Source organism: Lagenorhynchus albirostris, chromosome X (assembly GCF_949774975.1).
Source record: "Lagenorhynchus albirostris chromosome X, mLagAlb1.1, whole genome shotgun sequence".
Lineage (NCBI taxonomy): Eukaryota > Metazoa > Chordata > Mammalia > Artiodactyla > Delphinidae > Lagenorhynchus > Lagenorhynchus albirostris.
In genome coordinates, this window is record NC_083116.1 from 120,073,197 (window position 1) to 120,096,913 (window position 23,717).

Here is a 23,717-nt window from a genome sequence, read left to right on the forward strand (position 1 = left end):
TTACTAAAATCAAGACCAGGTGATAATGAAGATAAGATAGATGAATGAAACAGAATAGAGAGGCCAGAAAAAAAAGACCACATATGGCCAAGGTCACAAATATTTTCTTCTAAAAGTTTTCTAATTTTACATTTATGTCTATAATCCATTTTGTTCAATTTTGTACAAGGTGTGAGGTGTTGGTCAAGATTCATGCTTTTGTTGTATATTATTGATGTCCCTTTGTTCCGGCACCGTTGCTAAAAACTCTAACCTTTTTCTAGTTAATTGCCTTTGCATCTCTGTCAACTACCTTTGATGGTACTGCAGTTGCTCTGAGATGCAGCCTGGGTATCTGGCCTTTTTTTTTTTAAAGCTCCCCTGGAGATTTGAATGCACAACCCTATAAACCTTCCCAGTAGAGTCCCACTGCATGCAGCGGGTAAGGACTGGCTTTTCTGTTTCTTGAATAAAACGTTTTATGCTGCTCCCTGCAATCTTTAAAGAGCTAAGCCGCTCTCCGGGTGTGGATACTAGGAAAGATCCTGAGCATTCTGAAACATCAGACTTTTAGGATGTGGCAGCTCATTGAAGGCTAAGTAATAAAGAATGAAAAGAAATCTCAGATAATAACTGCCTAGAAGTGACCGAGTGCTAAGCATTTTGCATACCTCATTTTTTAGTCTTCGTAACAATCTGTAGGGTAGGTGAAATTGTCCCCATTTTACAGATGGAAGTTGAGGCTTCAAGAGGGAAGTAGCTGGCGCAAGGTCACACTGCTTGTTAGGTGATGGTACCAGCGTTTGAACTCGGGAATCACTCTGCTATCCTCTCTCTGAGGTCGCAATCCTAGGTATGAAACGAAGATAGTGGCGCCACTCAGAGAATCAGGTCTGGCAAGACAAGGAGCTCCTTTCAGGGGAGCTTGGTTGGCAAAGGCTGAATTTATGTGGTGAGCTGGGTCTCTGGGTGGTTATGTCTTAGCAGGGAATTAGAAACATGTACTGGGGATGGAGATTTAGACTTTTTATTTTTAAAAATAAATAAATTTATTTATTTATTTATGGCTGCATTGGGTCTTTGTTGCAGTGCATGGGCTTCTCATTGTGGTGGCTTCTCTTGTTGCAGAACGTGGGCTCTAGGTGCGCGGGCTTCAGTAGTTGTGGCACACGGGATTAGTTGCTCCGCACGCAGCATGTGGGATCTTCCCAGACCAGGGCTCGAACCCGTGCCCCCTGCATTGGCAGGCGGATTCTTAACCACTGCGCCACCAGGGAAGTCCCGAGATTTAAATTTGAAAGCCATGTATAATATATGAGAGAAAAAGAAAAGGATTTGAGGGCAAATCCTGGAGGAAATGCCTGCATTAGGAGATGTAAGGATGAAGAGGACAGAGTTAGTGAAAGAGACAGAAAAAAAGGCCGTCAGAGGTCGGAGATAATTCCAGGTAGAACTCTGTTTTAGAAGCCAGGGCAGAGGTTTCACGAGGTCAGGGTGAACATGTGGCAAATTTAGAGGTGGAAGGAGGTGGGGGACAGAGCAGTGCAAACTGGTTTCCGGAAGTCACAGATGGTCTTTAAAAGCAGTATCAGCAGGATTGTGTTGGTAGAAAATGAGAGAAGGGGTAAAAGTAGAGACGATGGGGATAGACTATTTTCAAAAAAAAAAAAAAAAAAGGAGGGGGCAGCAAAGGCAAGAAGCACATGGATGGATGCTTGGCCGAGGGTCAGGACTGAGGGATGGGGAGACTTTGAAAGCAAAAAGAAAGTGTATCTCGAGAGAGCAGGGGACGCATGTGAGAAGGTGGATGAAGGAATGTCACGGGTGTGGCGGGAGCGGGTTGGGGGGAGCCCGGGTGCAGTCATGGGCTATTGGACTGCACTCATGTATTTCTTCTTCAAAGAAAGGAGCGATGGGAGAAAAGAAGACTGGAGGAATGCAGAGAGATTTTAGGTGTGGGGAGAAAGGGAATGTAGAAAGTTCTCACATCAGATGGCTTTGACCTTGGTAAAGTAGGAAGGAAGTGATGTGTTCTGATGAACGTGAGTACCATAGGTGTTCATGATTTTCTTTTCTGCTGAGTGTAGAGAAGGAAGTGATAACTGTGGGAGGGACAAAGGATAAAGCCTCAGTTTCTTGTAGTCAGTTGGTTCAACCTGGGTAGGCATATGATTTGGGGCTGGGACAGAAAGTTGCCAGGTACTAAGCACTGTGTCACCCATGGGTGCCCTGATATTATACAACCCCAAGGACCCATCAGAAAGAGCTTCTGAATATAGGCTGAGACTAGGGGACAGACAAGTGATGGTAGAACAATTAAAGACAAGCTATTCATTTTTTTAACTGAGAACCCACTGTAGACTGGACCCTCTCTGAAGTAATGGGTTCGAATTTACCTTATAATAGTATATGATTCAGCCTTGTCAATAATTCAAACAAAATGCCACCGTTCATTTGAAGTCATACTTGTACCTATAAATACAGTCCGCAGTTTGCAAAGGGAAACTTAATTTAAAGGAACTTCGTTGTAATGTGAATGTGTAATGAGTGGTGAACACTTTTGTACTGTGAATAATTCCTTTTTTACATTTTCATTTACCTGGATTTACGTATAAGCACCTAAATGATGATTTAGAAATGGCAGTCGTGACTGCAGTTAACGGAACACAGTAAAGAATTCCTTTAAAGGACAGCCTTCTTTCAGCTCAGGATGTGTCGCACCGCGAAACATGCAGTTAACATTTTGCTGTGAATTTCTTGTGTCCTCTAGCAGTGTGTGGGGAAGAGGTTGGACAAATATAGAACCCTGAGAGTGGGGAAAAAAAGGATTTGAGAACAGATCTTTGAGGGGATGCCTGTAATAAAATAATAATGACAATAATAAGACAGTAGATGCCACACTGTGAAGTCCACGGGCAGTGCTTGTGAAGGGAACAAACGCTGTAACTCGAATTCTTCTCGAGTCAGAGGGTCAGGAAGCATTTACTGAATACAGATGGAATTTGAGGTTATGAAGGAAGGGAAGATACAGTCCTATCCCTCCCTGCAAACAGCAGAGCTGGGATGACAAAGTAGTATAAAGGATATTGGAATTTTTATTTTTAAGCAGATGATTTTGAGTCTCCCAGAACCCCTTTGCAGACCCACCTAAAAAGGCCCTGCGTTTGAGATCCTGTAGACTCAGGTGTATGTCCAGGTGTATCTCAAAATGCACGAGCTTGCCAGTCAGAGGGTAGAAGTCCAAAGGACAGCATGACTAGGGGGCTGACTTGTACATGTCCACAGAAGTAGAAGAATGTACGTTAGGAATGATGGTGAGTGAAGTAATTTATTGGAATGATTTTAGGCAAATTTAAACTCTTCTGGGAAGAAAAGGTATAATATATTACCCAGATGTTAATAAAACTATCCATGCTCTTAATTGACATGCCCTAAGGAAAAGAACTTTTATTGTACCTGATTTCTTCCTGTTAGGGATAGATGATATGGTCCAAGATCGGGGGCGTCTGTGGAGCCTCTCCTGGAGCTCTTTGATGTTTGGCTTGGGTTGGGCTCGTGATCCATCTCCTGGAGAGCACATTTTCCCAGAGGATGAAGAATCCCAGGGCCTTTCAGACACTTTCTTGCTTCTTCAGCCCTAGCGTGCTAGAGTGAGAAGGTAATTGCTCCTCAGCCTCGGGACCTTCTGCCTCTCAGTCTGTGGAGGTTCACCTAATGCTTTGGCCTGTGTTAGTCCAGGGCTATTGGAGTGCGCTCATATATACCTGTACGTATATAAGAAATACGTATACGTATTTCTTATATATACCTGTATGTATATAAGAAATCCCGTACTTAGCGGCTTAATGTAACAGACATGTATTGGTTCCCAGTGTCTATGGGTCAGGAATCTAGACACAGTTTAGCTGGGTCAGGGACACTTATGAATCTGCAGTTATAAGAGTGTGGACCAGAACTTCAGGCATCTTGAGGCTTGACTAAGGATGGACCTCAGTCCAAATTCTCTTACATGGCTGTTGGCAAGATTCAGTTCCTTCTGGGTTTTTTTTTTTTTTAAACACACGCTAGAAACTGCCCTTCTTCTTTTATCTTTTTTTTAAAATTTATTTAATTTATTTATTTATTTTTGGCTGTGTTGGGTCTTCGGTGCTGCGCGCGGGCTTTCTCTAGTTGCGGCGAGCGGGGGCTACTCTTTGTTGTGGTGCGTGGGCTTCTCATTGCAGTGGCTTCTCTCATCGTGGAGCACGGGTTCTAGGCGCGCGGGCTTCAGTAGTTGCGGCACGTGGGCTTCAGTAGTTGTGGCACGCGGGCTCAGTAGTGTGGCTCACGGGCTCTAGAGCACAGGCTCAGTAGTTGTGGCACACGAGCTTAGTTGCTCCACGGCATGTGGGATCTTCCTGGACCAGGGATCGAACCCGTGTCCCCTGCATTGGCAGGCGGATTCTCAACCACTGCGCCACCGGGGAAGCCCCCTTCTGGGTTTTTTGACTAAAAGCTTCAATTCCTGGCTGGCTGTTGCCTGGAGACTGCCCTAAGTTCCTTGTCATGGCCCTCATCAAAACAATGAGCCAATAAGTGAGAGGACAAGAGAGAGTGAGAGCAAGTTGAAAGTCAGTCTTGAGTGTGTACACCTAAGAGTCACATGGCTAGGTCATAGGTATGTGTGTCATCAAGTCTAATAGATACTGTCAAACTGTTATCCTGAGTGGTTGTATTATTTTACACTCCTGCCAGCAGTATGATGCTTCCTTTTTTTGTTTCTTTTTTTACATCATTGTCAACACCTTAGTGTACTGTCAGATTTTGAGCCAGGTTAACTTTTTTTTTTAAGTTGTTGGGTTTTTATTTTTTTATTTTTATTTTATTTTTTAATTGAAGTATAGTTGATTTACAGCATTGTGTTAATTTCTGCTATACAGCAAAGTGATTCAGTTACACATATATATACATTCTTTTATATGTTCTTTTCCATTATGGTTTATCACAGGATATTGAATATAGTTCCCTGTGCTCTACAGTAGAACCTTGTTGTTTATCCATCCTATATATAATAGTTTGCATCTATTAGTCCCAAACTCCCAATCCATCCCTTCCTCAGTCCCCTCCCCCTTGGCAGCCACAAGTCTGTAATAGTTCTCTGAGTCTGTTTCTGTTTCGTAGATAAGTCCATTTGTATCATATTTTATATTCCATATATAAGTGGTATCATATGGTATTTCTTTGTCTGACTTACTTTGCTTAGTATGCTAATCTCTGGGTCCATCCATGTTGCTGCAAATGGCATTATTTCATTCTTTTTTATGAGCCAGATTAACTATTTTTGTAAATTTTTAAATTGATGTATAATTGATTTATAATGTTGTGTTTGTTAATTTCTGCTGTACAGCAAAGTGATTCAGTTTTTTATATATATATATATATATATATATATATATATATATATATACACATTCTTTTTTTAATCTTCTTTTCCATTATGGTTTATCATAGGTGAGCCAGGTCAACTTTTAAAAGAATTGTCTTGTACTGACTTCATGACTGAAACCCAGTCCTACAGAACTGTTGCTTTGCATCCCTTACTCTGCCCATTTCCCGTCCTCCAGGGGTGGCTCGTGAACCTCGTCACGGCAGATCGTGTGTCCCCGCTCCATGAAGCCTGTCTCGGAGGTCATCCCTCCTGTGCAAGCATTTTATTAAAGCATGGAGCTCAGGTAAGTGCAGCTCAAATCACACCTTAGACACCAAGACTGAAAAATGACGATTTCTATCCCTTCTGAATACTTTCTAGCGTTTTTGATTAGCCTGATTTGAAATATGAAGGTTTTTCTTTTTCAAAAGTATTATGTCTATTAAGCTTATTTACTTTAGTGGTAGATGAAATACTGCATTTTTAGCTAGAAAGTCATGGTCTGACTATCTATCATTTTCTTTGACTGTCACTATTAATAAATAACTGTTAGATTTCTGCCTTCATTTCTGTGGCTGGAAGGTAGTGACGTATTGTAGAAAACACATAACATGTGTCTTCATAAGACCTGAATAATGGTTCCAGACCATCTCTACCATTTACTAACATTGGAAACTTGGACAGGTTACTTAGCCTGTAAGCTTTAGAGTCTATATATGAGAAAAAAAAAAACAAACAGGGAAAATACCAAAAAAAATTATGTAGCATATTTTGTGGTATTGTAAGGATTGAGAGGGATAAGGCATGTGATTATTATTTGGAGAATGGGAATCGGGATGACATAATGAGATTCTAGAGAAGGAAGATACGAAATCATTGCATTTGAAAGCAGGGACCAGTAGATCTTCCATTAACTTAAGTACCCTCTTGCTCAGGAGTGATGGGAAAATCTGATCAGGAAATTCTGTATGGGTTTCTCATCTTTTCTCAACCAGTCTGTACTGAGCATTTATTATGTGCCTAACTCTAGATAAAGATTTTCAGGAACTTCTAAACTAAATGAGGAGACGACCAGATAAACAGGTAAATGGCGGCATGTAACACTAACTGCTTCAAAAGATAAACCCTGAAATCTCAGTAGCCTCATATAATAAAAGTTTATTTCTTGTTCAACTCAGAATCCAGTGTGGGTGTTCCCAGTTGGGTGGCTGTTTTCCGAGGGTGATTCAAGGACGCAGGCTCCTTTCATCCTGTCGCCCCACTGTCTTCAACAAGTGGCTCCCACGTGTGCTCCATCCTAGATGGCTAGAAGGGGAAACGACACGGAGGGTTGTGAATGGAAGCTTTTTAAGGGCCAGTCTTGGCAGTGACATATGTCACTTTTGCTCGTATCCCATTGGCCAGAATTCAGGCCATGTCTAACTGCCAGGGAGGAGGGCAAGTGTAGTATGCCTCTGCGCCCAAGAGAGAGGAAATGAGTTTGTTTAACGCATAGTATCTCAGCCACAGCAGGCAATTACAATAGCTGTTTTTATCTGTGAGTTTCTTCTGTGTAACAAACCGCCCTGACTTAATGACTTAAGACAGTAGCCATTTATCTCACAGTTCCTTGTGTTCTCTGGACAGCTCGTCTGGTCTGGCTGCTTCAGCTAACCTCAGCTGGGCTTACTGAGGCATTTCAGGCTAGCTGATAGATGGGCTGGGGCAGGCTACTTCACGATGACCTTGGCTGGGATGGCTGGGAGGTCTGGAGAGACAGAAAATCTCTACGTGGTCTCTCATCCTTTAGCAGGCGACCCGGGCCTGTTCGCATGGTAGCAGGGATTCCAAGAGCAGCAACAGAGGGCAAGCTCTCTGCTTTACGTCACACTTGTTAACTGTCCCATTGACCAAAGCAATTCATGTGGGCAAGCCCAGATTCAAGGATTGAAAAGATATAGTCTCCGTCTTGGGATGGGAGGAGTTACTAAGCCACTCTGCAAAGGGATATGCATCCTGGGCAGAGAATCTGTGGCCATGTTTTGCAAACCACTACAATGTAATAAGTATTAATAGTAAGGGGATTGTTGGGAACACGTAGAAGTGTTCCTAACCCATTTATTTCTGACGGAGGGGGGAGTCAAAATATGCTTCCTACAGGAAATGATGTTACAGTTGAAGCCTAAAGGACCTGTTGGAGTTAGTCAGCTCAACAGGGGGTTGGGGGAAATGATGGACTTCCCACCCCCTGGGAACAACAAACGCAAAGGCCTAGAAGTGAAAGTGGGGGCTTCAAATCGCTCCTTCAGATCATTCCTTAGAGACCTCCCTGGTGGTGCAGTGGTTAAGAATCCGCCTGCCAATGCAGAGGACACGGGTTCGAGCCCTGGTCTGGGAAGATCGCACATACCGCGGAGCAACTAAGCCCATGTGCACAACTACTGAGCCTGCAGTCTAGAGCCTGCGAGCCACAACTACTGAGCCCACGCGCCTATAGCCCATACTCCTCAACTAGAGAAGCCACCGCAATGAGAAGCCTGTGCACCGCAACGAAGGGTAGCCCCCGCTCGCTGCAACTAGAGAAAGCCCGCGTGCAGCAACGAAGACCCAACACAGCCGAAAATATATAAAATAAATAAATTTTTAAAAAACTGAAGAAAATAATTCCTTATAGCAGCAGAGTAGAGCAGGTGAGAGGGGTCAGAACACAAACAAGCTTGCCGACCAGGCCAGGAAAATGGGCTTTGTCGTGAGAGCAGCTGAAGGCCATAGATGAGTGCATCAAGAGGTTTATATTTTGCTTAAGAAAACTTACCCCAAACTTGGAAACAGGCCCAGGACTAAGCAGAGGCAAGAAAGGAGCCTGGGGTGCAAACTCTGAACTCTGCTCACTCGCAGGGTCGTTCAGCACTTTTGTAACCCTGGGAGCAAGTGTCTCCTTAAACTTTGCACCCTGGACATCTTTCATGCATCACTAGTTCTGGCCTTGCGTGGAAATAGGGCATGAGAATGACGTCCCTGTCTTCACAGTATCATCGTTTAACAGGTTCACCAAAGAATTCCTTGATAGAGGAAAGTGCATCTGCATTTGCCTTTGCTCTTTGCCATTCAATTATAGCCCAAACACTGTGAAGTTAGATGTTAACTTGTAAGTTTCAGTCTGATTTCCAGTGTTAGAAAAGATAGCCCCAACGATTATAGTTTTATGGCCCTATAGGATATTAACCAGTTTTGTATCTATTAGCAAATTTATTTCAGCATTGCATTGACTGACTATATAAATTCTCCTTTTAGCCATCCTTGCCATTTTACTGGTTCCCTCATTAATGCATGAGCTGAATAAAATCTTTGGCTTGTGTTCACTCTATATTTGGATGAAAGTGATGTTTTTAAATTTATTTATTAATTTATTTTTGGCTGTGTTGGGTCTTCGTTGCTGTGCACGGGCTTTCTCTAGTTGTGGCGAGTGGGGGCTACTCTTCGTTGCGGTGCGCGGGCTTCTCATTGTGGTGGCTTCTCTTGCTGCGGAGCACGGGCTCTAGGCGCGCGGACTTCAGTAGTTGTGCCACGTGGGCTCCGTAGTTGTGGCTTACGGGCTCAGTAGTTGTGGCTCGCGGGCTCTAGAGTGCAGGCTCAGTAGCTGTGGCGCATGGGCTTAGTTGCTCCGCAGCATGTGAGATCTTCCCGGACCAGAGATCGAACCCATGTCCCCTGCATCGGCAGGTGGACCCCCAATCGCTGTGTCACCAGGGAAGTCCCGAAAGTGATATTTTTAAATTAAAAAAAAATAATACATTAACAATTTTAAAAGGTTACTCTAACTTCTGTGGGGAAATTGGATTGGTGTGGGATGGGTCTAGGATGGCATGTTTACAATAAGGTGATTAGCGGGAATCTCCTGGCCGTCCAGTGGTTAGGACTGCGCACGCCCGCTGCAGGGGGCACGGGTTCAGTCCCTGGTCTGGGAACGTTCTTGGCATTACATTCTATACCTCATCCGGTTTTTCACAACAACCTTGGGGAATCTGTTATTTTTTGTCCCCATTTTGTAGCTGTGGAATTTAGGCCTCAGACAAGTGAATAATAGCTTGAAAATGGTGGAGCTTAGGTCTGAATCCAGGACACCCCACTGCCCGCCCTCACGCTGGAGCTTTTCTTTCTAGGTGAACCGTGTTACCACAGAGTGGCACACCCCCTTGTTTAATGCTTGTGTCAGCGGCAGCCTGGACTGTGTGAATTTGCTTCTGCAGCATGGAGCCAGTCCCCACCCTGAGAGTGATCTGGCGTCCCCCATGCACGAAGCTGCTAAGAGAGGTAAATCTGCTGAGAATTTAAGTTTTCCACCCCCTCCTTCAAGGGACACCTTATCGTGGAAGGGACGAGGGAAAAGGAGGTATATGGAGAAGTTGTTCGCAATGTGTGGATCCTGGGACCAGAAGCGTCAGCCTGACCTGGCACGCAAATGCAGATTCTTGGGCCCCATTCCAGACCCAGTGAATCAGTAACTTTGGGGGTGGGGTCCAGCCATCTGTGCTTTGTTTAACCAGCCCTCCAGGTGATTGATGATGCAAGTAAGTTTGAGAAGAACCTTTTAGAACATTTGGAATATTGTTCACTGCTGTGTTTCCGGAACAGGGCCTGGCATATAATAGACTATCCATCAGAATGTGTGGAATGTGTTGTTGAACCCATGACCCCATAAAGTCAAGTCATTTTATAAAACAAATTATAGTCTTCTGTTTTAAGGCCTTAAAGAATATTGTCTCAGGGCCACCTAAGTTTGCTAAGTGAAACAAACTTTCAATTTTTGGAAATGTAAGATGTTATATACAGTTTGGGGTAAGTCTCCCCATCCCCATGTTTGTTGAGGTATAACTGACAAATAAGATTGTATATATTTAAGGTATACAGTGTGATAACTTGATATACGTACACATTGTGAAAGGATAACCGTAGTCAAGTTAATTAACACATCCATTGCCTCATATAGTTACCTTTTTTTGTGGTGAGAACATTTAAGATCTATTCCTGTAGCAAATTTAAAGTACAGTATATATATTATTATTATTTTTTTATTATTATTTTTTGCGGTACGCGGGCCTCTCACTGTTGTGGCCTCTCCCGTTGCCGAGCACAGGCTCCGGACGCGCAGGCTCAGCGGCCATGGCTCACGGGCCCAGGCGCTCCGCGGCATGTGGGATCTTCCCAGACCGGGGCACGAACCTGTGAACCCGTGTCCCCTGCATCGGTAGGCGGACTCCCAACCACTGCGCCACCAGGGAAGCCCAGTATATATATTATTAACTGTAGTCACCATGCTGTACATTAGATCCCCAGAACTTATTCATCTGGGATAATTCTTTTCGTAAAGTCACGGTTTTCCTGCTATTCTTAACTCTGAGACAAAAAATAAAATTGTAAGTTTTGCTTTTCTCTGATATTTCTCCTCCTCCTTGACATCATGATGACCGTACCTTGCCCCGAGGGCTATTTCCACAGTGGCTTCACAATATAGCTTCCCCTCATCTTTACAGCAGCCCCATTTGACTGGATCCACCCGTTTTATCATTATCTCCCAAAGCACTGGCATTTCTTCACGAGGAGACATGTTATCATATTCACTGGACACATAGAGCTAAAATGGTATAACAAGATAAATGCAAAGGAGCAATGTTTCAAGTATGATGTCCTAGACCAAGGAAGAGCGATTCCGTTTTCACCAAACCTAGTTGGCCACACTGGGCCTCACTCACGTTGGATTTGGCACCTTCTTCTAAGCCTCGCCTGTGCCCACCGTGGCCTGTTTGTCCCAGGGCCTGCCCTTGGTGAGGTTGTAACTTTCCTTCCCTGTTCCACGGTCCGCTCTGTGCCCTTTCTTCTCCATGTCCACCTTTAGTCCCTGTTGTTTCATATCTCTCCTCAGCGCTCACTTTGATTTCGGTAATCAGACTGATTACAGAGCCACCAACAATTGAAAAAGGTGGCTGGCTGCTCGTTGCTTACCGTGGCTGGTAAACTCAAGTGGAGTTCCACCTGGAGCTACAGATGCCATCTTATAGTCAACCCATCAACTGGTGACAGTGTTGAAGATCATTCCCTATTCTAAACAGAGGAAATAGCTTTTGGTCGCTGGAGAAGCTGTTGGAAAATTTAAGCACACAAAACATGGGCGAGGTGGTGTTTCCCTAGCCAGGAGAACTTGTGCTGTAACTGTTTTCTCCCTCTTTGGGCTGCAGGCCACGTGGAGTGCATTGAGTCTCTTGTGGCTCATGGGGGCGACGTTGATCGTAACATCAGCCACCTGGGCACACCGTTATATTTGGCTTGTGAAAACCTGCAGGTGGCCTGTGCCAAGAAGCTTCTGGAATCAGGTAAAACCAAAAGCAAAACATAACAAGGAAAGTAAATGAAAAGCAAATTAAAGGTCTCTGAAAGCTCTTTCTATTGTAGCAGAGGAAAGAGCGCGGGCAATGGAGTCGCACAGGATCGGAGTTCATATTGACTGTGTTTCCGTGGGGAATTAGTTTAAACTGTTTCAACCTTAGTTCTCTCCCTTGTAATGAGAATAGTGATAATAATGATAATGATGATGACATCTCCCAGGATGGTCCTCAGTGATTATTAGTTTCTCCTCCCTCCGTCTGGCCATTGATATTATTAGGCCCTGAGTAACTTGCACAGCTGCTGGATTAGGGCTGAATCTTCAGATTTGGGGCCGCCTTCACCAGTTCTCTTTGATTTGGAAATAGAACTTGCCCCAGTTTTAGTCCATTGTAAATATTATATTTTTGAAAAGTCGTAGGTCGCATCATTCTTTTTCACCTTCCTGCTGTTATCCAGCCCCTTCTTCAACACTTGGGATACCACTTCATCACCTCTTTAATTATTTGAGTCCTGGTTATTCTTTAAAAACCCAGTAATCTTGCCCTGCACTGAATACTCTTACGGTTCCCATTGCCTTCTACTCACTTGACAGCCATTACCATGAATTAGGAGAGTGGTTCTCTCTCTCCTTCTCTCCCTCTCTTTCTTCTATTACCCTAGGTGGATTTTAAGCTCCTAGTCAGGAAAGGGCCATGTTTGCCACCCCTCACAAAGCCAAGACCAATACAAGAACAATTCAGTTAACATTTGTTGACTGGACATAGATTCCCATTTTACTAGAGGGACAGCAGCCCAGGCAAAGTCCTATGTCCCCACACATCACAGCAGGAACCAGCATCTGGACTGGGGTAGGGATTTGCTGAGAGTGTAAGGATGGAACTGGGTGGGGGTGGTCCTCGAATTCTACCTTATCCCCGAAGAGGAGGGCTTTGCCCCCTTCCCCGTGATCTTGGGATTGGCCACCCCAATCTAGACAATGCTGCCATAATGGATTGCCCTTCACAGTCCACATCACAGGGTCCCAAGTCTCTGGTTTAAACCTCACGGCAGTTGCTCGGCGTGTAAATGTGGATAATCGCCATAGGTGAGATTTCACCATCTAGCCTCACCTCCGGCCTGTACCGGCTAATATTTGGGCTCCGTTAATAATGAATGTGCAGCTTTCATGCCACCAGGATTCTTCCTGCATGTGTCACACCTGTGTGGAGTGCTCAAAGGCAAGCTTTCCAACCTCATATGTCACAGAGCTCCCGTGGTACGTTCAGTCACATCGTCAAGTGGCATTTCCCCCATATTATTAAATGGAATCAAGTCGTCTTCTGTTTTCTCAGGAGAACTACTGTGCCTGCTATGGACGCCCTTTTGTTAGGGAATTTTGAGGTGCAGTGCTTTGAGAAGGGGGCGCTTGCACTCTGCTGACTCTGACTCTGTTGTTCTCGTGACTGTTTAGGAGCGAGCGTGAACCAAGGCCGGGGGCTGGATTCCCCTCTGCACGCGGTGGCCAGGGCGTCCAGTGGGGAGCTGGCCTGCCTGCTCATGGACTTTGGAGCAGACACCCAGGCCAGGGATGCTGAAGGCCACCGTCCCTTGGAGCTGGTGCCTCCAGAGAGCCCCCTGAGCCAGCTCTTCTTGCAGAGAGAAGGTGCTTCTCCTTTGCCTGAATCTAAGCCCTAATCCATAGACTCCTGTGGGCTCTAGCAGGAGGCAGGTACTTACCGAGTTCTGACTTCGGGTCTTATGAAAAAGATTGTTCTCTGCCTTCACGAAACGTGGGGAGCTGAGATAGTTTAGTATTCAGCAAGGTACAGTACTGGTTATATAATAAATAACCATCCTGCTCTTTGGCATGTTGGAGACAGGCTGTTTGGATAATCTAATGTTCATCTGTGGGATAGACCAGCTTTCAAAGAATTCAGATATTGTTTTAAAATGTTAAAGTTACCTAAGACATGCTGTATTTAAAAAAAAATTTATTGGGGTATAGTTGATTTACAATGTTGTGTTAGTTTCAGGTGTACGACATGCTTTATTTTTTTTTAAACTTATTTTATTGAAGTATAGCTGATTTTATAATGTTACGTTTATTTCTGCTGTACAGCAAAGTGATTCACTTATACATTCTTTTTCGTATTCTTTTCCATTATGGTTTATCACAGGATACTGCATATAGTTCCCTGTGCTCTACAGTAGGACCTTGTTTATCCATTCTATATATACTAGTTTGCATCTGCTAACCCCAAACTCCCAATCCATCCCTCCCCCACCCCCCCTCCCCCTTGGCAACCACAAGGCTGTTCTCTATGCCTGTGAGTCTGTTTCTGTTTTGTAGATAAGTTCACTTGTGTCATATTTTAGATTCCACATGTAAGTGATATGATAGGGTATTTGTAAGCCGTGCTTTAGAGAGATGCAGCAGAAGGGTCTTTGGGGTTGTACAATGCCCCAGGATGTCTTACTGCGGTACAGATGGGCTGAACTACTGGACATTTGGCTTCTGGGATGGTGGGTAAGAATGCAACTCACTGAGTATTACACGGTAGTACTTTCATGATGCACAGCAATCGGGAGACATTTACTATCGGCTTGGCCAAAAAGTTCGTTCGGGTTTTCCGTGACATCTTATGGAAAAATCCGGACGAACTTTTTGGCCAATCCAATATAATAAGTTAATCAACACTGAGTCCACACTCCTCTATAAATAAAAACTGACACTCCTGACCCAAACCACTAAACACTGGGGTTGAGCAGTGTGCAAGGGGATAGGGGCACTTCCCTGGGCTGCGAGGTCACGGGTGGGCTGGGGTGGGGAGCAGAGACCCCTCAGATTGCATTCTTGATTGTCCCTCGGGGTGGAGAGCAGCCAGCTCAGGACCTGCTTTTTTTTACCGGAGTGTGGACTTTGTTGAGTCTTAGGGGTTGTGGGAGTTTGAAGCAGGCTTCCCTACCAGAAGGATTCTTTTTTATTTTTTATTTGATTTAATTTATTTATTTTTGGCTGCATCGGGTCTTCGTTGCTGAGCACGGGCTTTCTGTAGTTGCGGCGAGCGGGGGCTACTCTTCGTTGCGGTGCGCGGGCTTCTCATTGCGGTGGCTTCTCTTGTTGTGGAGCACGGGCTTAGGTGCGTGGCTCAGTCGTTGTGGCGCACGGGCTTAGTTAGTTACTCTGTGGCATGTGGGATCTTCCCAGACCAGGGCTCGAACCCGTATCCCCTGCATTGGCAGACGGATTCTTAACCACTGCACCACCAGGGAAGTCCCAGAAGGATTCTGATGTCATGTAATCTGGTTATTTTCTCCCCACATGCTGAGAATTAGGGCTCTGGGCAGAATTGTAAAGTGGTCCCTGAATCCTTCTTCCTGCTACACCCACTGCCCCAGCGTCCTTGTGGCCATAGCCTGCCTTGGGGCCCCCCAAACAAGGCCTGTGCTCCCCGAGCCGAGGCACAAGGAACAGTCCAATAGAAACCCCTTTATGAGAAGCAGTGGGGTCACCCCCGGGCAACTCTGCCCGTACTTTGACAATTTCTTGTTTTCAAAACATTGTATCTCTATAGACGGGGCTGATCTCTCCAGCAGGCACAGATGGCACAATGCGTGGGGTTCACCATGCTTCTAGGGGCCCGCAGAAATGTTTTAATTTCTTTTAAAATCAGAAGGAAAAACAATGAATAAAACTCAACCTGGGTTATATTCATCTTTATACTGGCACTTGACCCTGACATTGTATCTAGCACATGTGATTAGTAACTTCCTTCAAGGTGCCTTAGTGAGAGAAGATTAAGTTCAGTTGCCCCACACTATGCCTTTTGCAGCTCGTTAATAAATGCTTTGAGCACACTGGGAAATCCTTCATTAATATATGCCTTGAGTACACTGAACGTATCTGGAAGGTGCCCTAAATTTCAACAGGGACCTTGTGATTGTGCTCTGAGGACCTGATTGAAAATATTTCCTTTCTTTCTTTCCTTGTATATATGTCTGTTTCTACCTCTCCTTGCTTTCCATCACCTGAGAAGGAGGCAACCCAGTTTATCCTGTAGCTTGCGGTGATGCTATAGGAAATTGAAGCCAAGTCCGGCCTCTGTACCCTGACACTGAATTAAATCTCGGAGACAGAGTTTTGGGTGAAGTAGAAAAGAATAGCTTTATTACTTTGCCAGGGAAAGGGGGCCACGGCGGGCTAATGCCCTCAAAACTGTGTCCCGACCTGGAGGGGGTGGTGAGGAGTTTTATAGTAATGGTTCAAGGAGGGCGTGATCAGCTCGTGGACGTTCTTCTGATTGGTTGGTGGTGAAGTTGGAACCGTCTGGTTCCAGCTGGTCTGGGGTCTCTGTGCTTGTGGGCAGCATGCAGTTAACTTCTCCCACCTGGTGGGGGCTTCAGCATCTGCTAAACAGCTCAAATATATTGTTATATGGGTCCCTTGAGGGGAGCCAGGACCCTGCCCCAAGTCTGCACTGTTGTTTCTCTTGACTGTTCCTCCCTTGTCTCTGCATCCCCTCCATTCCCTAATTAGCATCGGTTTGAACCTGCTTCTTGGAACTCAGGGAAGTTCAGGGAGGTGGAATGAAGCCTATTTCCGGTAATCAAGAAATGGGGGGGCTTACCTGGTAGCGCAGTGGTTGAGAGTCTGCCTGCCGATGCAGGGGACACGGGTTCGTGCCCCGGTCTGGGAAGATCCCACATGCCGCGGAGCGGCTGGGCCCGTGAGCCATGGCCACTGAGCCTGCGCATCCGGAGCCTATGCTCCGCAACGGGAGAGGCCACAAGAGTGAGAGGCCTGCGTACCGGAAAAAAAACAAAAGGGGGACACGGAAGGGCTTTTGTGCCCTGGAGTCCCACAGGGTCCTGCTTGGTATCAAAGTTAGAGGCCACTGTACCCTTTTGGTTGCATTCTCAACCCTGGCCACACAATACAGTGACCTGGGACACGTGCCTTTACAAAAACCAGATGCACAGGCCCCACCCAACGGTAACTGAAGCAACATGCCTGGGGTGGAGTTTAAAGCCCTCCCCGCCCCCCCCCCCCCCCCGTCAGGCTTGAGGGCTACTGCTTTATGGGATTCTTGAAGGTATACAGCTTTGCCTTTTAAAAAGTTTTTAATAACCAAAAGGGAATTCCCATTACAATTTAGTGCAGGGGCTGGGGATGGGAAATCATTTCCCATCTTTTTACCCTATGACAGGGTTTTTCAAGCTCATTTTGGGCCAGATGGGGGCCATCCTGTCCTGTGCACTGTAGGATGTTTAGCAGCATCCCTGTCATCCACCCACTAGATGGTAGTAGCAACACCCCCCCCCCCACAAGTTGTGACAAAAAAAATTAGCTCCAGATATTGCCAAGTGTCCCTAGGGAGCAAAATATTCCCTCCCCCCCCCTTGAGAATCGCTGTCTTAAGATGTAAACACTTGGCTGGATCCCTATGCAAGGTTTGTGCTAGTTCACTTTTCACCTGTGAGTTGAAGCACTGGGACAACTCTGAATGCACAGTATAAAAACAAATATGAAAAGACCTGTATGCACAAAACTATAAGACACTGATGAAAGAAATTAAAGATGATACAAACAGATGGAGAGATATACCATATTCTCGGAATGGAAGAATCAACATTGTGAAAACGACTATACTACCCAAAGCAATCTACAGATTCAGTGCAATCCTCATCAAACTACCACTGGCATTTTTCACAGAACTAGAACAAAAAATTTCACAATTTATATGGAAACACAAAAGACCCCGAATAGCCAAAGCAATCTTGAGAAAGAAAAACAGAGCTGGAGGAATCAGGCTCCCGGACTTCAGACTATACTACAAAGCTACAGTAATCAAGACAGTATGGTACTGGCAGAAAAACAGAAATATAGATCAATGGGACAGGATAGAAAGCCCAGAGATAAACCCACGCACATATGGGCACCTAATTTATGACAAAGGAGGCAAGAACATACAATGGAGAAAGGACAGCCTCTTCAATAAGTGGTGCTGGGAAAACTGGATAGCTACATGTAAAAGAATGAAATTAGAACACTCCCTAACACCATACACAAAAATAAACTCAAAATGGATTAAAGACCTAAATGTAAGGCCAGATACTATCAAACTCTTAGAGGAAAACATAGGCAGAACACTCTATGACATAAATCACAGCAAGGTCCTTTTGCAAGGTCCTTTTAGACCCATAAATCACAGCAAGGTCCTTTTTGACCCACCTCCTAGAGAAATGCAAATAAAAACAAAAATAAACAAATGGGACCAAATGAAACTTAAAAGCTTTTGCACAGCAAAGGAAACCATAAACAAGACGAAAAGACAGCCCTCAGAATGGGAGAAAATATTTGCAAATGAAGCAACTGACAAAGGATTAATCTCCAAAATTTACAAGCAGCTCATGCAGCTCAATATCAAAAAAACAAACAGCCCAATCCAAAAATGGGCAGAAGACCTAAACAGACATTTCTCCAAAGAAGATATACAGATTACCAACAAACTCATGAAACGATGCTCAACATCACTAACCATTAGAGAAATGCAAATCAAAACTACAGTGAGGTATCACCTCACACCAGTCAGAATGGCCATCATCAAAAAATCTAGAAACAATAAATGCTGGAGAGGGTGTGGAGAAAAGGGAACCCTCTTGCACTGTTGGTGGGAATGTAAATTGATACAGCCGCTATGGAGAACAGTATGGAGGTTCCTTAAAAAACTAAAAATAGAACTACCATATGACCCAGCAATCCCACTGCTGGGCATATACCCTGAGAAAACCATAATTCAAAAAGAGTCATGTACCACAGTGTTCATTGCGGCTCTATTTACAATAGCCAGGACATGGAAGCAACCTAAATGTCCATCGACAGATGAATGGATAAAGAAGGTGTGGCACATATACACAATGGAATATTGCTCAGCCATAAAAAGAAATGAAATTGAGTTATTTGTAGTGAGGTGGATGGACCTAGAGTCTGTCATACAGAGTAACGTTAAGTCAGAAAGAGAAAAACAAATACCGTATGCTAACACCTATTTATGGAATCTAAAAAAAACAAGAAAAAATGGTTCTGAAGCACCTAGGGGCAGGACAGGAATAAAGATGCAGACCTAGAGAATGGACTTGAGGGCATGGGGAGGGGAAGGGTAAGCTGGGACAAAGTGAGAGAGTGGCATGGACATATATACGCTACCAAACGTAAAACAGATAGCTAGTGGGAAGCAGCTGCACAGCACAGGGAGATCAGCTCGGTGCCTTGTGACCACCTGTAGGGGTGGGATAGGGAGGGTGGGAGGGAGACGCAAGAGGGAGGGGATATGGGGATATATGAATATGTATAGCTGATTCATTTTGTTATAAAGCAGAAACTAACACACCATTGTAAACTCCAATTAAACGCTAATAAAGATGTTAAAAACAAAAAAATATGACTTCAGGTAACATTAATGCTTCACTGATAGCTTCTTATATTTGAATATCTTAAAACTGCTAAATTATAAAAGTATTTGCATCCAGAAATATGACCTTATTTTTTTTAAAGGTAAAGACAAGAAAGGCATTAAACATGGATTTTCGTGTCATTGCTGGGATTTCCATACTTTTGTAATTCCAAAATTAGCTCCCATAAGCCTCCATTGGTGAGACTGAGCTTTGAAGGTCTTTGTTCTAAATCAAAACCTAGCAAACTCATTTCAGTGAGATACCAGAAAAGAGAGAACATGGCCTAAAAATGCCTCCTACACAAAGCAGAACATGGTCTTAAGCTGCACCATATTATTTCCTTATAATAGTGTCATAGCTTGTATGCTTTCAACGAAGGAAGGGAAAAGTCTTAGATCAGTGAAACCCATGGGTGACTTGTCTTATCATCTTTCTCCAGGGCCCCCTTCTTTGATGCAGTTATGCCGCCTTAGAATTTGGAAGTGCTTTGGGATCAAGCAGCATCATAAGATCACCGGACTCAGCCTCCCTGAGGAGCTGAAATGGTTTCTCCTCCACATTTAAATGTGTCAAGGGAATGGCATCACAAACGACAGACAAACGTTATCGAGTGTTGAGGCCACTGGGATTTTAAAATAAAGTCAGGTTGATTAGAGTTTGGCTAGTTTTTTTTTTTCAAGGAGATTTTTATTTGTAAAGGAACATACTGAGTACTTTTGTGTCATTGGTTGGAGGGCATGAAAAATTCCACCACACCCCTCCGCCCCCCTGCCGCCTGGAAGAGGGTGGCTAAGATAACAACTATGGTGTTGATCGTGCCAAGCCCTGAGCTGGGAACGCTTTACGCTTCACCTAATTTAGCTCTCACAGCAACCCCACCAGGTGGGTACTATGCTCTCCCCTTCTCCAGGTGAGACCCTGAGTCTCAGGGAAGTCAGTTTGTCCCATTACCCCCAGTGAGGACAGGCAACCAGACGAACACCAACAGCATACCACTTGCTAGTTCAGTTAATTTCATTAGTTCACTTGTTCAGGACACATCATGCATCTTCTAGAACCGCGCTGTTCAGTGCAATAGCTACTAGCCCAGTGGTTCTCAACCAGGGGTGAGTTTTCCCCTTAGGGGGTATTTGTCAATGTCTGGAGACTTTTATGATTGTCACAATTGAGGGCGAGGGTACGCCTGGCCAGTGGGTAGAGGCCAGGGGTGTTGCTAAGTACCCTACAGTGCACAAGACAGCCACCACAGCAAAGCATGATCCAGCCCAAAATGTCAATAGTGCCAAGGTTGAGAAACCCTACACTAGCCGTATCTGGCTATTTTAAAAATGTAAATTAATTAAAATTAGATACAATTAAAAATCCAGTTCCTCAGAGTCATTAGCCACATTTCAGATGTTTAATAACCACACATGGCCAGTGACTACTGTATTGGACAGCACAGACACGTATAGATCATCGCAGAAAGTTCTGTTGTTCCTTTGTTGCAGAAATTGCTATTCGACAGCACTGTTCAGATGCTCGACAAATGGGTTTTAACTGCCTTTCAGTTTCTGGTTTATATGAGACCTGTGATATAATTTAGTAATGATGGCTGTAGTTTGTCTTCTCGCTGAGACATGAATTTGGTGCTCCGCTGGATCAAGAGAAAGTAAGAAAATGTTGTACCCGCTTAAGGCAAATCGTTACGTGTAAGATGACACAGGGCCTAGATGACCTGTAAAGATATTTCCTATGTCATTTTTTGTGATGCTAAATTCAGTTTGCTATATGAAAAAGAAGACTCCAGAATTTTGTTCTAAAATGCCCACCTAGTTAGCCAGAAGATGGCGCTGCTGACACACAGTCATTTAAGCAAAACAGTTCCTCCTCATAAATGACCCATTGTAAGATGGTTTACAACATAGGCTCTGGAAATTTCCATGCAGGGATGAAAACTTCGTAGTGGTAAATTCCATGGACACTGGGTTTTCTTCTCTTCCAGTGTGCTCAGAAATTCAAATGTGAATTTATATCACCTCCCTGCTTTTTTGTTTTCTTTCTTGGTCTGATCATGTTTACATTTTTAACTGCTCAGAATTTAGACAGAAAACGAACACCAACAGCATACCACTTGCTAGTTCAGTTAATTTCATCAGTTCATTTGTTCAGGACATATTTAGTGAGTGCCAGGCACTATTCTAGGCACCAGGGTAGCCACAGTGAAGGAGATGTGGGCAAAGGTTCTGACTTTCTGGATCTCACACTCTAGTCGGGAGAATCATTTTTTTTTTTAGGTTTTTTTTTTTTAATTTTGGCTGCACTGGGTCTCCATTGAGATGCGCGGGCTTCTCATTGAGGTGGCTTCTCTTGCTGTGGTATGCAGGCTTCAGTAGTTGTGGCATATGAGCTCAGTAGTTGGGGCTCGCAGGCTCAGTAGTTGTGGCCCACAGGCTTAGTTGCTCCGCGGCATGTGGGATCTTCCCAGACCAGGGTTCGAACTCGTGTCCCCTGCTTTGCAAGGCGGACTCTCAACCACTGCGCCACCAGAGAAGCCCCGGGAGAATCATTTGCTAAGGAGTAAGGAGCTTAGGCATTTTGCTATAGTTTTCTTTTTGAAAACACTAGGTTTGTTTTTGTTTGTTTGTTTTTTAAATAGCCTCGTTTCTCATAGAAAATGTATCGGACAGAATGTTGCTTATGTTAATCTACTCTTGGCCAAATTCTCTGAGTTTAACCCAGGACTGTACAAAAGTACTAGAACAGCATTTTTCTTCTCAGATCTTCCAGCCAGTTAACCAATTTGCACATCCATATAATAGATGGTCATCCGCACAAATGGGAAAAATACCACCACCACCTGCCTCATTGCAACTTAGGAAAATTTCAAATTACTTCACTTAGCAGTGCTCAGAAAGAAGATGCTGTTCAAGTAGGAAGTCTATTTTTATGAGTCTAGATGTGGTTATATTTATAAGTGATATACACCTTTGAACGCTTTATCATCACGACCTGGCACAGCCTCATAAATTCCATCATCAAAGCTGGTTCGGTGACAGTTTATAGAACCCCACCTTTTTGAATGAGGGATGTAAATTTTTAGCATCGTGAAACCATCTTTTAAAAATGCTAATTACTTTGTCTGTTTTAAGAGTGCAAACTTCCCACACATTTCTTGTAGCCCAGTCTCATATTGTAAGTTTATTACATTCTCTTGGTTTTATCCAGTAGAAACACTGACCACTTGGTACCAGAAGAAGGCAAGAAGAGGCCAGCGAAGGATGATTGTTTTATTCTGCGTTTATATTGGGGCTAATTGACATGGTTTGATACTCCATGTTCCAGGCTGGAGTAGTTAATCATTAAGCAGTCACTCGGGCTCAGAAACAATGGAACGAGATGTGCTCTGCTGTCTGATCTGGGGCACGGGGTGGGGGGGGTGGACATTTACAATGTGATGAAAGCCCAGCATTAGGGCTAGTGTAGAAGACCTGATCAGCAACAAAATCAGCTAAACAACAGCTCGCGTTTTGGAGGGCTTGCTAAGGGCTAGACCCCTCGCACCAGTGTTTTAGAAGCCTTACCTTCCAACCTTCACAACTCCGGTATCCCCATTTTACAGATGGGGGTGCACAGGGGGAAAGGAATTTGCAAAAAGTCACAGGTGGTGAAGGCAGTTTTTTTTTTTTGCGGTACGCGGGCCTCTCACAGCTGCGGCCTCTCCCGTTGCGGAGCCCAGGCTCCGGACGCGCAGGCTCGGCGGCCATGGCTCACGGGCGCAGCCGCTCCGCGGCACGTGGGATCCTCGCGGACCCGGGCATGAACCCGCGCCCCCCGCATCAGCAGGCCGACTCTCAACCACTTCAGGCTTCAGGGAAGCCTGAAGCCAGACTTCAATGCAGAAGCCAGAGCTCTTACCCATTATACGCCCTGCCTTCTATTTTCTTCAGGAAATCCCAGAGCTCTGGTTCCTGGGTCCTAAAGCCCCCGCTTAGTTTCCCAGAAGGCCTTGGAAGTGGAGGCGGAGCCACGTCCTTAGGTCAAAGGTCTCGGCATGAGGTCAGGAGGCTGTGTCGGGTTTAGATCGAACATCACCCAACTCTTACCCCAGCCACGGGAACCAGCCTGGGAGCCCCGAGACTTGCTGCGTCTTGAAGCAGGTGGGTCAGCCTTGCCCTGCCAGTGATGCTGGCGAACAATGCCTTCCCGGGGGACCAAGCCCCGCGTGGCAAAGGAAATTTTTTTCGAACTGAGAGTATTTGGTACTGATTTCGTCAGTGAAAAATCGTTATCTGTAATGGGCAGGGTGGAGGGGAAGCTGTCTGGGCTTTGAACAACATCGTCTGGCTGTGCATTTGCGAGTTCTGCATGTTTTTTTTTTCTCGCTGTATTAGTGTTCTATTGCCGCATAACAAAGTATCACAAACTTAGTGGCTTAAAGCAACATGAATTTATTATCTCATAGTTTCTGTAGGTCAGAGGTCCAGGCATGGCGTGACTGCGTTGTCTGCTCAGGGACTCACAGGGCTGAAATCAAGGTGCTGGCTAAGGCCAC

General features: G+C 44.7%; 1 protein-coding gene across 2 annotated transcripts in view; it reads left to right on the plus strand.

The window, feature by feature from the left end:
* ASB9 (ankyrin repeat and SOCS box containing 9) overlaps positions 1-19,838 on the plus strand; it is a 33,005-nt gene extending 13,167 nt beyond the window's left edge. The window contains exons 3-7 of one of the 2 annotated variants that reach the window (XM_060137628.1): positions 5,583-5,690; positions 9,529-9,679; positions 11,602-11,736; positions 13,200-13,457; positions 19,623-19,838. In XM_060137628.1, coding sequence (XP_059993611.1) covers positions 5,583-5,690; positions 9,529-9,679; positions 11,602-11,736; positions 13,200-13,423 — 618 coding nt within the window. In that variant the 3' untranslated portion in view covers positions 13,424-13,457; positions 19,623-19,838. The remainder of the gene's footprint in view (positions 1-5,582; positions 5,691-9,528; positions 9,680-11,601; positions 11,737-13,199; positions 13,458-19,622) is intronic. The other variant, XM_060137627.1, reaches the window with a different exon arrangement.
* Positions 19,839-23,717: the final 3,879 nt, after the last annotated feature.